Source organism: Phyllostomus hastatus, unplaced genomic scaffold, assembly GCF_019186645.2.
Source record: "Phyllostomus hastatus isolate PE091 unplaced genomic scaffold, TTU_PhHast_1.1 phas_contig_34, whole genome shotgun sequence".
Taxonomy (NCBI): Eukaryota; Metazoa; Chordata; class Mammalia; order Chiroptera; family Phyllostomidae; genus Phyllostomus; species Phyllostomus hastatus.
In genome coordinates this window covers 15,406,682-15,423,251 of record NW_025333857.1, presented here as the reverse complement: position 1 = coordinate 15,423,251, position 16,570 = coordinate 15,406,682, and the positions used below count along the sequence as shown (strand labels likewise).

The following is a 16,570-nucleotide window of genomic DNA, read 5'->3' as shown; positions in this document are numbered from 1 at the left end:
CTTGATTAGAGTGCGCTGCCTCCCCCTGATCCGAAGTGTGACTTAGTTTATGGTATATGCCCTGTGTCCCAAATCCAAAAAATCCCGAGCTCCAAAACTTATCTGGGGTTCAAATAAGGTTTTGTATCAGCTTTCTAAAACAGATTTCACATAGATAATATTGTTTTAATGTGAGCCTTGTTTTTCTTATAGTGGGGCACATTCACCCTGTGGGATGCTATTTTTGAGTGAAATTTAAATTTAGTATCTATTATCTCTTGCTTTTTGGGGGGGGGGGGTCATAATGGAATTGCGTAGCAGTTTGTGCCACCTGAAAACTCCAAGAGACTTCAACAGTTGTGTTATATGCAAATCAGATATGACTCTAACAGGCTTTCTTTTCCTTGAGTCTAATAACCGGTTTGCAAACCAAAGGCACAGTTTTGGTCCATGTTGTAGAAATCCCCTGAGACATTCTTTTGGGGGCCCCCTCCTACTTTATATCCTGGAAGCAGAATGGGTAAAATTCCTTTGTCACTTAACCCTGCTAATCTTTTTTGTTTTTTAACCTATCCTCCTAATTTGTTCCCACTAGAGAAGGTAATGTAGACTCTCAGAGGGTCTGGAGAAGCCAGTCTCCTGGCACCCAGACAGCTGACCGAGGTAAGGTGAACAAAGCCACTTGGGAGTCTGAGGGCCAGGCTGGTGTTCATGGCCCTGACGCCTGGGAATCCATAGGAGGCTTAGGACCCACAATGTCCTTTGCTTCAGGGTTTTCTATTTATTCTAGAGGGAAAATAAAAATGTCATATGAGAGTATTTAACCAGGAAATTGGTTTTAAAAATTAAAATGGCTTGCTGTCATGATCATATAGCTTTAGATATGGCTAACACCATTCAGTGGTATACTGAGCACTTGCCAAGTGCAAGGCACTGTGCTGTGCTCTGGGACACGGAGGTGACTCAGAAATCTTTGGGAGGAGGATATGAAATTTCAGAGTGATGTGACATGGAAAGCATAATTGCTGTAGGAGAGGTGTAGATAAAGTACCATGGCTTTTAGAGTAGAATGAAATTTGTTCTTGCTGGGAAAGAGGCTTCATAGAGGAGGTGGTGTCAAAGTGGCCTTGGAGTTATGTAGCTAAAATTCCTCTGTCCTATAAATGTTATTGCCAGAAAATAGAGATGGGAAGTACCTGGGTTTGAGTCTCAGCTCCTAGGTAGTTCATTCAGTTCAACCTCTGTTTGCAAATGTGGACTCACTTGCAAACGGGTTGAACAAAGTGATTGGCAGGACCTTTTTAGCTGCCGAGGCTCTGATACTGTGAGTAAACTGTGCTCTCTGTGGGGCTTCATGGAAATCTTATTTGTTCCTTCACAATGTGCAAAAGTGAATTCATTGATTTAGTTGAATATCAGAAGCATCTTAGAACCAATTTTTTTTAAAAAACAATATAGTAACAATATTTTTCAGAGATGTCATTTAACATGCTTCAGTGAATCCTGTTATACATGAAAGATTATAGGGATTAAAAGTAGATAACCCTGACTGAAACCTGTGAAGCCCCAAACTAGTCTGACATATCAAAATCAGAATGGAGTCATGGTAATAAAAATTAGCTTTTCATAAAAGCATAAAATATTTCCTCTCTGCATTGATTTGCTTGTCTTTAGGTATACTGAAGTTGTTCGTATTGAGTGTAATTAAACCACAGGCAAGTGCTTCAGATTTTTATAATTCCAGCTAAATGCTTTTTAGAAACTTTGTTTGAATTAGTGTAAAGATGCCGATTATGGATGTCCTTTGCTGAGGTTCATAAATGAAGCTAATGGTTTTATGTGAGAGAGGAAGGGCGAAGCATCCAACAATGTGTGTGTGTGTGTGTGTGTGTGTGTGTGTGTGTACTTCCTCTGCTTCAGTGGTTTGGATCATTGCACTTTCTGAAGGGCGTGGGTCCTCAGATGATGGGCTGCGCAGTCTTCCTTTGGTAGTGGACAACTCTCTCTCAGCCTGTAAGCCGTTTATTTCTATAACTTTTCTCTTTGTACTAACAATACTCCTTTAAGACAGTTTGCATACTGAACCCCCAAAAGATCACAGTTGGGATGTGTCTTTGGTACACCATCAAATTCAATTAGAGCAGTTGGTCTTTGTTGATGGGTTATGGGACAGCGAGGTAGGAAGTGCTGGTTATCACTCTGCTCCTCTGCAAAGATTGAGTCAGAAAGAGATTGTGGGAGTATAAAGTGCACTTTTTAAGCCCCAAAAATCCTCTGAAGAGGATCAATAGGCACTCTCAGTACAGTCCATGTTGTTATTGGGATTGAAAGTCTCACTAACTCTAAAACGAAGAACCATACCCATGTTATATGTTGGTAATTTTGTCAAGCTGAACAAGTGTGTGTCCAGCCCTGTGCTTGACAGATGATTGTGATGATAGAGGACAAATATGCATTTGGGGTGGAAGAATTAAACAATAAAAAGAACCTGAAATGTTTGTCTCTAATATAAGAGGAGCAAAACACGCACGAGCGTGGTCCCCGTCCGGTGCGAACATCCGTGCTGTGGCCTTCGGGGAAGATCAGGAAAGAGCCTGAAGGTGTCACCAACCTTGTTTTGTTAGTTTCATTTATCTGCATTATTTCCCTTCATAGCACAAGACCTCGTGTATTTGTCTAATGTCTCTCTCCCTAGAATGTAAGAGCCATGAGGAAAGGGCTTGGTCTTCTTTACTACTGTATCGTCTGTACCTGGACCATAAGTTAACTCAATAATACATGTTGATTACATTCATGAATGAACTGATGTTTTCATCTACTGTGCCCTCTGTATTTAATTACTATTTTTTAATAAACAATGATGGTTTTTTTGTGACACTTTAAAAAAAATCCTTACCCAAGGGTATGTTTATTGATTTTTGAGAGAGAGAAAGAATGAAAGAGAGAGAGGACATCGATGTGAAAGAGAGACATTGATCAGTTGCCTCCTATATGTTCTCCAGCTGGAAAATGAACTGCAGCCTAGGTATGTGTTCTGACTGGGAATTGAACCCACAAACTTTTGGTGTATGGGAAAACGCTCCAACCAACTTTGCCACCTGGCAGGGCTACTGTGGCCTTTTTTGAAAGGCAGAACTGCATGAACATTCAGAAAAAGATCAGGGAGTTTTGAATCAGATGGACCCCTGATTTCCTGCTGTGCCACTTACTAGTGGTGTGCTCTAGAGAGAGCTATTTATGGACTCTGGGCCTCAGTAGCTTTGTCTGTAAAACTGTGCTAAATAATTCCTATTTTTCAAGGAAAGTATAAAGATTAGAAATTATACATTCTTCCATAGAAAAAAAGGGCTGTGCTCAGATTTGTATATACTTTACTTAGTATAACTAGAAATTTCCCCTCTTTGTGGCGAGGAGTCCAAATCACCCTGCACAGGTGCATGTATTACTTGAGAAGAACTAGAGAATAGTCAAAGTAACTGATATACAGGGATTGTGTCCTTAAGTATCAGAGGTTGATGGAAACAGTTTCACACATCAGTGCCAGATGTTAAGATTTTGACATCTGAGCAAAATTGGATTGCCTGAATTCCAGTGCACACCATCCCAATTGAATTAAAAAATTAATCTGTGACCTCATACCGTACTCTTACCTCTGTGCCAGTAGATTCCAAAGCCACCTAATAATTTCCATTATAAAACTGCCAGTCATGTCAAGGCATAGTAGGTGCTCAAGAAACAGTAACTACACTCACCAAACTACTCTTTCTTTGTCAGGGTTTCTTTGGGAACAGATTAATGAATCCAATGCCAATTCTATAATTCACCATATGATGAACATTTTGTATGTTGCTTCAATTTTTAAATCCCTAAAGCAGGGGAGTTTCTCCTCCTCCTTTTCTCATTACTACTACTACTGTTGATTTAACAGTACTTTTGAGAAACTCATTCCTCTTAGAATTTTCTAAGATTACGGTTCCTTTATATGGCTTCATGTCCATATGTAGTAGTTTCCAAGAAAAATGTTTTTTTTTCCAGTATCTGATTATTTTGATGATCCCTTTTCCATATTCTTATAGGGAACCATCATAACACTTTTTATACCTTTGGTCTTTATTGTAACATTAGCACAATAAGAACAGTGATCACTGTCAGTCAACCTGGAAGCTGCACTTAGCCTCATGATTGGCTTTGATTCAATTCTGATTGGAAATAACACATTAGAAAAAGAATTGGTCTTGTTTTGGGCACATTTAAGTTGTATGCACCATGACTGAGTGGAGCACAGAAAAAGTTATTATAAATGCGTTATAAAGAAAACATCATTTTAAAAAATCTGCTGCAAAAGTATTCTGCAGTTCTGTTGAATATGGTTTCCCATGAGGCTCCTCCTCATACTTGAAAAGCTTCTACATTTATATCCCTCAAACTGGTGTGGGTGAAACTCTTGAGTGATGTGATAAGTCAAGTCCAGGGCCATTGCAAATGGCAAAAAGGCAAAAATGAACTTTGATTCTTTTTTCCTACATAGAATAACACCAACAAAAAACCCCATACCTGAACTATATGCAACATCACATCTGTTTTGTCTTCCGTTGTGCATTTGCAACTAAATTTTTTCTTCTGTAACTTGAAATTTACTGTCCTTATCATTGTCACCATCAACACAAAAAAGCATTTCAGTATCTGTGTGCACATTGCCTCCAATATCTAGTCACATGTTTTTAATCGCACCCTTTACTAAGTGAATGGGAGTGCACGATCCTAAGTGGACAGTAGTGGGCCAGACCAGTCGCTAAAGAAAACAGCAGTTCTGGCACTGCACACGAGCCCCTAGAGCAGGGCTGTCAGACTCATTTTCACCAGGACCCACATCAGCCTTGCGGTGCCCTTCCAAGAGCCAAATGTAATTTCAATTCCTTAGTGGTTAAGGAGTAGTTACTTATATACTGTCCTAAAATTATTTCGGCCCCTTGAAGGCCACCTCGAGGCTGATGTGGCCCCCCAGCGAAAATGAGTTTGACACCCCTGCCCTAGAACATTTAGGATCAAAAATTGGCTGTCCAGGAATGAGAAAACATCTTGTATGAGAGAGGGAGGGGGAAAACTTGATTCACCAAAATCCTAGTTTTACATAAAGGAAAGGTCATTTTTCTGCCAGAAAATTTTCCAGATATGGTAAGATAAAAGCCTTCCTCAATCTTAGTAGGTAAAAATGAAATATAATTTCTTGGAATCCCGTTCCTTCTATACAGACATACCGTGTACATGGATCTTATTCAGAGTTTGTGTGTCAGATGAACCGATCCTGTGTGGGTGGGACTTGGGACATCACTGACTTGATGTCCTGCTTCTGAAGTCTCTCCCTGATGCTATCGGGTCCTTGAGTCACGCTGCTACAGGTGCCCGACATGCTGCCATTTCACACATAAGCCAGTGAAATACAACACAAGTGGTTTTCCAAGTTTTCTTTTTTCAGAACCTATTGTGTGGATAATAGATTCACTATAATTTGTAAGCTTAATTTAATATTTCTCACTAAAATAATCTTACAGCCTTCTTTCAAATTACATTTTCTAGAATTTTATTTTGGGGGGAATATAGAAATATGTGACATCTTTGGATAGAATAGAGATTAATTATTTTGTTACAAATGCTTATTTAACCTATTCCACAGGTGGATGAAATTCCTAAGAAATCATCTCAAGTTCTTTTACGTGAGGTAAAATATTTATTTAGGTTACATAAGCAAAAGCTGGTAGCTCAGAATTAATGTTGTATAACAGTTGAGTCTGAGATCTTTGAAATCCTGGTTTCACAGCAAAATTCAAGATGGGTTTGCTCTTGTACCTTTTCCAGTCTGCAGAGGAGAACACATGCATTAAATGGACACGTATGAATGTTTTGATAGACTAGCTGTGCAGTTTTATGAAACTTGGAAGGCCTAGATTAATTCTGCTGATTTCATTGAGAAACTTTGTAGAAAAGACAGTCAAAAACAAACAAACAAACAAACAAACGAAGTGCAGTAGAGATAATATGAGTCTTATAGGGTTATTGCCTGAATTAGAAGAATATGCAAAGTGCATAATACGGTGTCGAGCACATGGTAACTGTTGTTAGAACTGGGGTCTGGGCAAGCCTCAGTGCGTGGAAACTGTGGAGGAAGTGAGAGTACATTTGAGCAAGGCGATCAAGCCTAGGTTTTATTGACTCCCATATTTTCCAACTCATTTGATGATACCTGGTGGTAGAATATGGGGTTCACTGCTTGGTGTTCTTCAGTGCATATGTGGGATTGACTTTTTTTAAAGATTTTATTTATGTATTTTTAGAGAGAAGGGAAGGGAGGGAGAAAGTGAGGGAGAGAAACATCAATGTGTGGTTGCCTCATGCGCAGTCCCTACTGGGGGCCTGGCTCGCAACCTAGGCATGTGCCCTGATAGGAATCAAACTGGCAACCCTTTGTTTCACAGTCTGGCACTCAATCCACTGAGCCACACCAGCCAGGGCTGGTGGAAAGTTGAGTGGAAAGTTGAGCTGAGTACATATGCCCCTCAGATTGCACTGACTCCTTTGAGGCTACAGGCTGTACTACAGCCACAGAATACTGCTGATTTCACTGAGAAACTTTGTAGAAAAGACAGTCAAAAACTGGTGTAGCTGTGACAGTCAGTGAGCCAATATAGACAGGCGTCTATGTTGTAAATACTTTCCCCTGTCAGGTGTCCATGTTGCAAAGATTTCCCCCTGTTTGTAACTTGTCTTTTAATCTTTGTAACAAGATCTTTTGTAGAGCAAAAGTTTTAAATTTTGATGAAGTTCAATTTATTGATTTTTTTCTTTTATGGATTATGCTTTTGGTATCATGTCTTAGAACTCTTCATCAAATCCTAGATGCTGAAGATTTTCTCTATATTTTCTTCTAAAACTTCTGGTTTTATGTTTCACATTTAAATCTGTGATCAATTTTGAGTTTTTGTTAGGACATATGATTTAGATTGTGGTAGTCAGAGTTCTAAAATGGCCCACAAGATTGTTCCCCCTGGTGTACTGTGCAGCTTCCTACTCTTGAGGGTGTGCAAGACAACTAAATGTGAAATTATCCTGGGTGGACCTGGCCTAATCAGATGAGCCTTTTAAAAGAAAGTGAAGTGTTGGAGAGATGCTTTTCTGCTGGCCTGTAAGGAAGCAAACAGCTGTGTTGAGAAAGGAGGAGTCCACTTGGCAAGGACCTGGGGACGATATTTAGGACCTGAGAGTGACCCTGGCTGACAGCCAGCAAGTACATGGAGACCTTCACTCTAGAACCTGAAGGGACTAAACTCTACCAACAACTCGCAAGAGGACCCTGAGGCTTAGATGAAGTCACAGCTCCCATTGACACCTTGATTCCAGCCAGGTGAGACCCTGAGCAGACGACCCGGCTAACCCATGTTAGACCCATGAAAACAACAAAATACTAGATTTGTATTGTTTTAAGCCATTCCTTTGTTTGGTAATCTGCTATGCAGCAATATAGATTTGGTATCTGGGAGTGGGGTGTTGCTTCTGTCCTTATGTAGATGACATTTCTGTTGACTGGAACCTGCATCTGGCCGGGAGGTAAAGAAGCAGGACATACGTGCTACCAGGCCCCGGGGCTAGCAGACTGTTCTCCGGACGTGGGGGCTACTGAGGCCCTGCTCTGCCTCTCGGATTCTTGGGCTGCAACTCACTCCTTGGGTCTCCAGGGACACGGGAGCTGCTGCCACCTACCTCAGTGCCACTAAGGGAAGAGCTGAGTACCCCAGGGGGAATACTCCTCCATTTAGTCTCCAGGTAATGCAGAGGAGCTCTCTCTGGGTGTGTTGATTGCTTACTTTCATTTTTGAGCCAGCATCCCCACTATATATATATATTTATTCCCTTAGAACTTACATACATCTGTTATGGTTAAGCAAGTCCTAGAACATAAAACAGAAAAAGTGAAGAGTTTTAGAAGATTTTTAAGAGAAAGATTAAAAAGTTAATTTAATATAAAAACTGTGGAGATAGTAATAAGATCAGTGATTGCCAGGGACTGGGGACTGGGAGGGATGAACAGGCGGAGCAGAGAAGATTTTTAAGCAGTGAAACTACTCTGCAAAGTACTGTAATGGTGGGTGTGTGTCATTGTATATTTGTCAAAACCCACAGAATGGGCAACATGAAAAGCCAACCCTAATCTAGTCTGTGGATTTGGGGAGGTGATGTGTCAACACAGGTGCATCGGTGGTAGCAAATGCACTCTGGCTCGGGAATGCCCTGTGGTGCAGGGAATGCACTCTCGTGCAGGTTGTGGAGGGTGGAGGGCGCTGTGGGTGTGTGAGGGCAGGGGGCGTGTGGGAGCTCTCGGTGCTCTCTGCTCAGTTTTCTGTGAACTAAAACTGCTCTAAAAGTAAAGACGATTAAAAGAACTAAATATAATATAAAACAAAACCTATATGTAAAAATTCTGTACTTTTTCCCATTTTAACTCACTTTGGCGATCAAATATATCCCATGGGTATGCCAGACAATAGATGGGCCTTTTAAAAAAATAAAGTAAGAAATAAAATGTTTATTCTGTGGTATGGGTTGGCACTGGTGCTTTCACTTGGTCCATTTTTTCGACACTAATGTTTTCTGTGGGTATTTTAAGGGAAAGACGGGAGGACTTCACGAAGCAGAGGGTCTGCGAGTAGCATCTTCATTCATTTACTTCCTTTGTATTGCAGCATGAACTGTGATGTGTCCTGTGGGGTAAATGAATTTATGGATTAAATTACTTTACATAGTATAATTTTTACAATAGTTTACAATGAGATTAGAAGTTTTTTACATCTTCTGTATAAGGTTTGCTATTTCTCTTGTGGAAAAGTGCTATAAAGTATTCTGAACTTCAGTATCAATTATGGGATTATCTTTAACAAAAAGAGAAAGGTTCCAAATCTATAGACCTTTTCTTTGATGGCATGTGACTACCAAAAGCATTCTGTCTAGAAAATATGTTAAAAACTCTCATATAAAATACACTCTGCCACATCAAGGTGAAGTGACATTTATAGAAAAACCCTCACTGCTCTATTGAAAGAGTTTTATAGAGAAAGCATTATGAAAATTGTTGTTTGGAAATATTTCCAGAATTATAAACTTTTTTCTAAAAATGACCCAACTTTATAAAAATTTATGTATGTGCACATAAAAAGTTTCAAAGCAAATTTCCTAACATAATAGTGTTTTGAACCTTTGTTAAAAATGTAAAATATATTTAGTATAAAATGTATTTGTTAATAAAAACATGGTGTATATTAGTTTAAAGCGAAATTGAGTGATTCAGGGAAGCTGGTTATTTTCTAGCCAAAATTTCAATTAGAGGTTTTGTATAATTGAAAGATAGGATTAAAACATGTGTCAGGATTTAGCAAATACAACCAGCAGCACACGTCTGCCGTTTGATCCTTGCACGTTCCGCCATGTGCGGCCTGAGAAGTGAGGGTGGGGACTCAGAATCAGATGTACGCATCGCTCCATCACAAACACAGAACAATAGTGATGCTCCAGTGACACTCGGTGGATTTCATTTTTTGAGGGCTTTTTCATATTAGGTAAGAGGATGTCTTCACATTAGATTTTTAATGATCTGAGCTTTACAATAGTTTTGGAAATAGGCAAGAAAACTACTTCCTTTCTATTTCATACGAAGAGATGGGGGCTCAGATAGATGGCATGGAGTGGTGTGGCGTTGCCCAACAGCATGAAGCCAAGTAAGTGGCAGTGAGGACAAAAAAGAGAAGAACAGAAAGGAAAGGAAGAAGAGAAGAATAGAAACAGGGCTGGTGATTCCTGGTCCATTATCTCAGTGAAGATGAATGAATTGGTAAGAGTGGAGAGAGACTTGGCATAGGAAGGAACAGGTCTGATTTTATAGTTTTATATTTTTACAAACTTTTGAAACCTAGAGAAATATTTTGTGTTAGTTATAAGCTTACCTGGAAATTACTCAAAGTAAGGTAGGTTAGGACGTGTGAGACGTTTCCAAATGCAAGGTCACACCACGTGTAGTTAGCGTGGGCGATAGAATTCACCTCTGTGTGCTCTGTCCTTTTTGCTGACAGCTCTGTTTTTGTTTCTGTTTTTGACTTGAACAAAGTATGGTTAATGCTGTATTTATTAGAGTTTTCAGATTATATTTTCCCAAACATTTTAATTTTTCCTATAAGGTATTTTATGCCAGCATGTGTCTTCAGCTTGTGGTTTTGCATCTCATTTATTCATTTATTCATTCACTCAAACAAGTGCTCACCATGGGCCACCACCATCCCTGACAATAGAGATGCTGAGGCACAGTATCAGGCTTCAGGAGTTTCTTCGTCTAGTGAAGAGAAACATGTAAACTAACCCATTTCTGTTAAAGCAATACATGTAACAGATGAAGCAAGCATCAGGGATGCACAGAAAACCAGAGCAGGAGTTAATACTGCCTTTGGGTTCAAAAGGGGCTTCTTGAAAGAGGTGGTGTCTGAGCTGGATATTAAAGGGAAAATAGGAATTTATTTGGCACAAAGGTGTGAAAGTTTTATCCCTTACCTACAAATACTAACTTACTTCTGTTTCTCAGACATTGTGTGTGTTGAAACTTACCTCTGTTCACCAAATTATTACTTCATATACATTAGGAATTGTTCAGATATCTAGTTTCTCAAAGCTTTCCCAAATTAGACTCTTCAGATTAAATACAACTTGGAAATTTTCAGACTTTTTACCATTGTACTAAGTTGTGACTGTGGCTAGAACATTTTTTTTCCTTGTAAATAATATAACGTTATATTCAAATGTGTCAGAAATGTTTGATTTTATTTTGCTGTGTTTGAAGTATTTTGGAAAACTTAAAAAGTATGTAATAATATTCTTGAACTTAAAATTCACAGTAGGTTGCTTTAGAAGAAAAAGTCTATAAAGTATGATTATTCTGTAATGCCCAACAATCCCCAAAATATTATCCTATTTAGGGGAGAGAAGTTACCAGCACTTGCTTGTATTATTTATTGTATTATATACAGTATAATACAAAGGCACTTCTCTGTTATGTGAATGAATGTAATTATGCTTTTCTTACAATATAGGAATGATATTATTTACTCTTAACAAATCACAGGATTATTTCAGCTCTTTTTGTTTAAAACCTTTTTTTAAAGGTGGATTGAAAATTTTACTAATTCAGCTCATTTTGAAATATTTTGTTTATATGTCTATCTGTTGTGTGCCTTAAGATTTAAATTTAGGTCAAATTACAGCTTGAATTTAGCTTTACAAAGAAAGTAAGTGTGCCATCTTTATAAACTGCATTCTAAATTTTAAGCACAATAGACCAAAGTACATGTAATTTAAATAAATAGTCTGGAAAAGAAGTCTCAATTATTTTCTTCCAAAGTTTCTTAAAATACTGTTCTCAATCTAAAATGTGAGATTTAGCTTTGTTATTTAAAAAAAAGATGAAAAATTGTTTATTTTAAAAATGTAATGATTTTGCGCTCAAATTACAGAAATTCTCCTTTGGGGACAGCTTTATTGGAATTGTATGTGACATTATTTTTATTTCTTTAGGCTATGATTAAAAGCTTCACGGATGTCTACCAGCTTGCAAGCACTAGAATTGCTACATTAGAGAAGGAAATGACATCTCATCGAAGTCACATTGCAACTTTGAAATCAGAACTTCACACAGCTTGTTTACGTGAAAATGAAAGCTTACAATCAGTAAGTCCTACAGTATTCTTTTCTTCTTTGGATCCTGGATCACATTTACATTCATGTGTTTATTGCTCATAAGATAACTTGCCAATGCATATAATTTAGGGTAAATGATCAATCAAGAAATATAAAATTATTAGTGTGGATAAAATTCTGAAGGAAGAGAAGCAATTAATTTCCCATTGCATCATGTATAAAGACATGCGTGTTGTTGCCGGAGCTAAAACACTGCATCAAGACCCTTCTGTGTTTGGCAGTGTGGCGGTTAAAGCTCGCAACTGTCTGAAGACTCAGTGTGTTCCATTAAGACAGAATTTTATTAATTATGAGTATAACCAAAATGGTAATTAGAACATGTGATTATTCTCTGTAGAAAACTAGACTTATCCATAATACATGCCTAGCTAAAATGCATGTTGTGATTCATCTATATGATTAAAATTCAGTTTCAACAGTAATTTTATGTCTTAAAATTTTAGCCCATCATGAAATTTGGGCTCACTTAAGACTAAACAAAATGTTCTGCATGTGAAATATGTATTTGGAGAGTATTAAAAAAATGAGTGTATTTGTGAGATTAGGGAATAAAACAAATGTTTAAACTTTTTTTCTCAGAGGGCAGATGCATCCACAGTGATAGAGAATCACCAATAATTGGAATGACTTTTTCCTTTTTTGTTTGATTGCAGTAGATCAGGGTGACTGGTGAGTAAAGGCAGGATCATCCTCCCATTCAGCTGTTGAGCATCTGAAATGGTGCACTAAACAGAAAAAGAGTCGGCATGAGGAAAATGGATGCACAGCTGTGTCCCGGTTCTTCAGCTCAGGTGTCCGAGTACCTCAGGTTTTAACCATCACGGTGTTCATTCCCAGCCACCGCCCTCCCTCCCACCCAATGGAACTCCGTCTCGTTCTCCCGGGATTGCCTACCTACCTTCTGTCTTCTTTGACCAATATTTTTTACCATAGCACTTGTCATCAATTGACGTGTAGTATATTCTGTTTATTTGCTTATCATCTATTTTCTTCCTACCCTTCGTAGAATATTAGTTCCATAGAAATAAGCAATTTCAGGGGTTTTCCTTACTGCTGTGTAGGCCCTCTAGCAGTCTGGCCCACAGTGAGTGTTCACTGAATGTCTATTGAGTGAAAAATACTGATAACGTATCCAATAAATGACCAGATATTCATTTATTGGATCTGAAATGTGGGTTCAGTTGAGTTAATTTTACAATGGGATCTGAAATTTGGGATTTGAAATATAATTGAAAGATTATTTGGGATTTGAAGTATATTTGGGATCTGAAATATGAGTTCAGTTCAGTTAATTTTAAAAATGATTTTGTTAATTTCTTAATGAGACAGTAGTACATTTGATGTGCACCAAGAAAAATTAAAATGAAGAGGAAACTTTAAAATTTTTTTAAACAAATATTTGGAAGTTATTCTAGCCTTTCTCTGAAATGTACATTCTTTCTGCTAACTCTCTGACCCCGGTGGTTAATGTTACACTATTGAGGTTACATCAGCCTTGTTGGTATCAGTAAAGCCTTTTCGGGGCCAGTGGTGTTTGAGCTTGCATCTGAAGACTGTGTAGGAGTTCCCCAGGTGTGGGACAGAGTAGTGTTTCAGATCAGGGAGTGGGGAGCGGGAGCATCTGCGAGGACTCTGATGGAAGGACTTGAGAAAGACCAGTGTGGCTGGAAGGAAGAGACCAAAGGCAAGGGTGTGAGGGAAGAACGGTACATTGAGAGGGGAAAGGTCAGACTTTGTTGTCTTTGTTTTAAGAGAAAGGGAGAAGTCAAGGTAAAACTTTAAAGACAGAGTGACATGCTCAGATTCGCTTTTTTTAAAAGATCACTTTGGCTGTGATGTGAAGAAACAATTGGATGGGAAGAACAAACGCAGGGAGCATGTCAGACAATTGTCAGATTTTTGCTTTTGAAAATGGACCAGTGATCTTATTTACTAACAGAGAAGCAATGTAACAGGACGGAATATTGTGAGTTTAGTTTTGAGTGTGTTGAATCTGAGGTACTTTTGAAACATCAAACTGAAGCTGTCAGGAAAGCTGCTTGATGTGGAATTTAAGCAAGATGTTCCATGGATATATGAATTTTAAGTTATCATCATACAGATGGAACTTGTGGCTGTTAGCAAGAATGACATGCTATAGGTACAGTTTATAAAGTTAGAACAGAAAAGGGCGAAAGACTGAAGCTTGAAAACCTTCAACATATAATGCTTGAGCACAAGATAAGGCTGCAAAGGAGATGGGAAGGAACAAGCAAAGAGGTAAGAGGAAAACCCAGAAAGTATGATGCTATGAGATTGAAGTATTTCTTTTTAATTGCGTTTTTGAGAGATGAGAGAGAGAGGGAGAGGGGGAGAGAGAGGGAGATAGATTTGTTGTTCCACATATTTATGCACTCATTTGTTGATTCTTGTATGTGCTCTGACCGGGGATTGAACCCACAACCTTGGTATATCAAGATGACACTCTAACCAACTGAGCCACCAGCCAGAGTGAGATTGGAGTGCTTTAAGAAGGGTGACGTGTCAGTAGTGTATTATGCTGCCGAAGAGCAGGTGAAATGAGGATTGAAAATGGCCTTGGGATTTAATACCTAGAGGCCCTTGGTAACCTTAGCGAAGACTCTTTCAATAAGCAGTGGATAAATAACTGGAAATTGACAAAAAAAATCATTGAATTTAACCAACTATCTCAAGGATTTAGCTGTTAAGTGTGAGTCACAGGAGTGTTCAGAGGATTCAGGGAGCTCTGTTTAAAGATGGGAGTGACTTAGCATTTTTCAATGCCTTCTTAAATACAGGCCTCCAGAAACATGGTTTTGGTCCTGATCTCTATGCTGTCCACTTTAATAATTAATTTCAGTTGTCTTTTCACATTCCAGCTTTATTTTGATTAGTGTTTGTATAATATATCTTTTTCCATTCTTTTCTTTAACCTGTGTTTTATATTTATGGTGGGTCTCAGAAGGGTATAGTTTTGTTTTATTTGTTTGACATTGTCAGGTTTTAACTGGGATATTAGGCCATTTACATTTAATATGATTATAGATATTTTGGAGTTTTTGTCTACATTTTATTTGTTCTATGGATCTGAAGGTGATAAGACATAATCTCTGCCCCGTGGAATGCTCTTCTAGCAAGGGAATCGGTCACACCAGCAATCACAAAACAGGCATGTACGAAGTCCTTGGGATCTTGGATGAAGGAGTTTATTTTGCATAGCGTGGTCAGAAGAAAGTACTGAGAATATGAAATATTTGTGGGAGTTTTTGAAAAATGTATAGCAATTAACATTTTTTAAATTACTTTATTGTTGTTCAATTATAGTTGTCTGCATTTTCCCCCAACACTCCCCCCTCACCCTAGCCAATCCCACCTCTCTCCCTTGCTTCCACCCTCCCCCTTGGTTTAGTCCATGTGACAATTGACATTTTGTTAAGGGGAAAGAACAATCAAAACTTGCTTTATTCTGTTCTGAGGAATAAGCCTTATGGATAGTACATAGTTCCTTGCACCCTCTCAGTCAAAGACGTCCCCCTCTCCAAGCTGCCCGTGCCCACTGTAGCCCAAGGCTGCTTTCAGCAGTCACTCCAAACCCCCTTCTCACGCTCCTAGTCTATTCCTGTGCCATCCAGTCCCCGCTTTTTGCTCTATAACCTGATTGAATTCTCCCTCTGACTGTTTTGCTCTTGATGTGCTTGTTCGTTCTCTCTAGTATCTTTATTTTGATCATTCTCACCACTCTTTCACTGCGTCCTCAGATGAACTAGCTGCAGTACCCACGCCACCTGCCATGGCCTTCTTCCACCTTGTGTAGAAGGCCTGGGGGTGCTTTTGGGTGCTATTATTATTTGTCATCCATACAACACTCTGAGCACCAATGTCTGTGTTTGTAACATGAGGTTGAAGTTGACCACATTACAGAGTTGTTATTAGGACTAAACAAAGACATGGCATCTGTAATAGTGCTAGGAGCTCATAAATATTCTCTCCCCTACACACACAAACTTTTCTGATAATTACATATATTTACCACAGCTAAGCTAAGAAATAGATGTAACTAGGAGGAACTCTTTATGAGTAGTCAAAAGAGCTAAAATGACCCTTAAATCGGTGCTTTTAGCACATACTAACTAAATACAGCATTCATGTCCGTTATCACTTAATGAACTGAGAACAGTCAGTATATGCTCATTACTATCTTTTCCAGTCATTTCACTAGATAAATAAAAAATAAATACTCATTTTTAATCAAAAACTTAATTTATCATCATGCCAAAATGCATAGAAAGAGATTGATCATATTGTAGACATGAATAGTCATCTTTAAAAACTGTAACATTCCCACGGTGATGTTTTCATTTTTACATTCAGCGACATATAATAATGATGCTGGAGTTCCTCTAAGAGTCCCCATCAGCTGCACACTAGCCAGCACTTTAACATTTTCAGTATGCTGGTCTTTGACCCAGGAACTGAGCACTGCTCTGGAGCTTTTTTCTTGAGTAATAGCAACCAGAAAGGGAGTCACATACAGCCCGGCAGAGAAAGTACAGCAGTCAGAACCAATTGCTTGTGGGTGTTTGGATGCCGGCAAACCCACAGCTATGGAGAAACATGTGATATTTCAATCTGTGAGACGCCGAGTGCCAAACCCAAATACTTCACAGTGAGTTATGATGCTGTGAGCCACAGCGTGGCCTTGCCTCATTACCACTGTCTGTTTAAGCAGTGTGTTTTTAATTCACAGTGCTTTATTTATGAGACAGTAATAAATTACAAAGCAGAGGAACATTTTGGTTAGTAT

The 16,570-nt window shown here is 38.7% G+C and overlaps 1 protein-coding gene across 6 annotated transcripts in view; it reads left to right on the top strand.

Moving 5' to 3' along the window:
• The window catches only part of CCDC171 (coiled-coil domain containing 171), a 372,925-nt gene that overhangs the window by 239,419 nt on the left and 116,936 nt on the right, over window positions 1–16,570 (top strand). For 5 of the 6 annotated variants that reach the window (XM_045840936.1, XM_045840939.1, XM_045840937.1 and 2 more), the window contains one exon: window positions 11,584–11,736. In XM_045840936.1, coding sequence (XP_045696892.1) covers window positions 11,584–11,736 — 153 coding nt within the window. Of the gene's footprint in view, window positions 1–11,583; window positions 11,737–12,419; window positions 12,522–16,570 lie in introns of those variants that run through there. The other variant, XM_045840941.1, reaches the window with a different exon arrangement.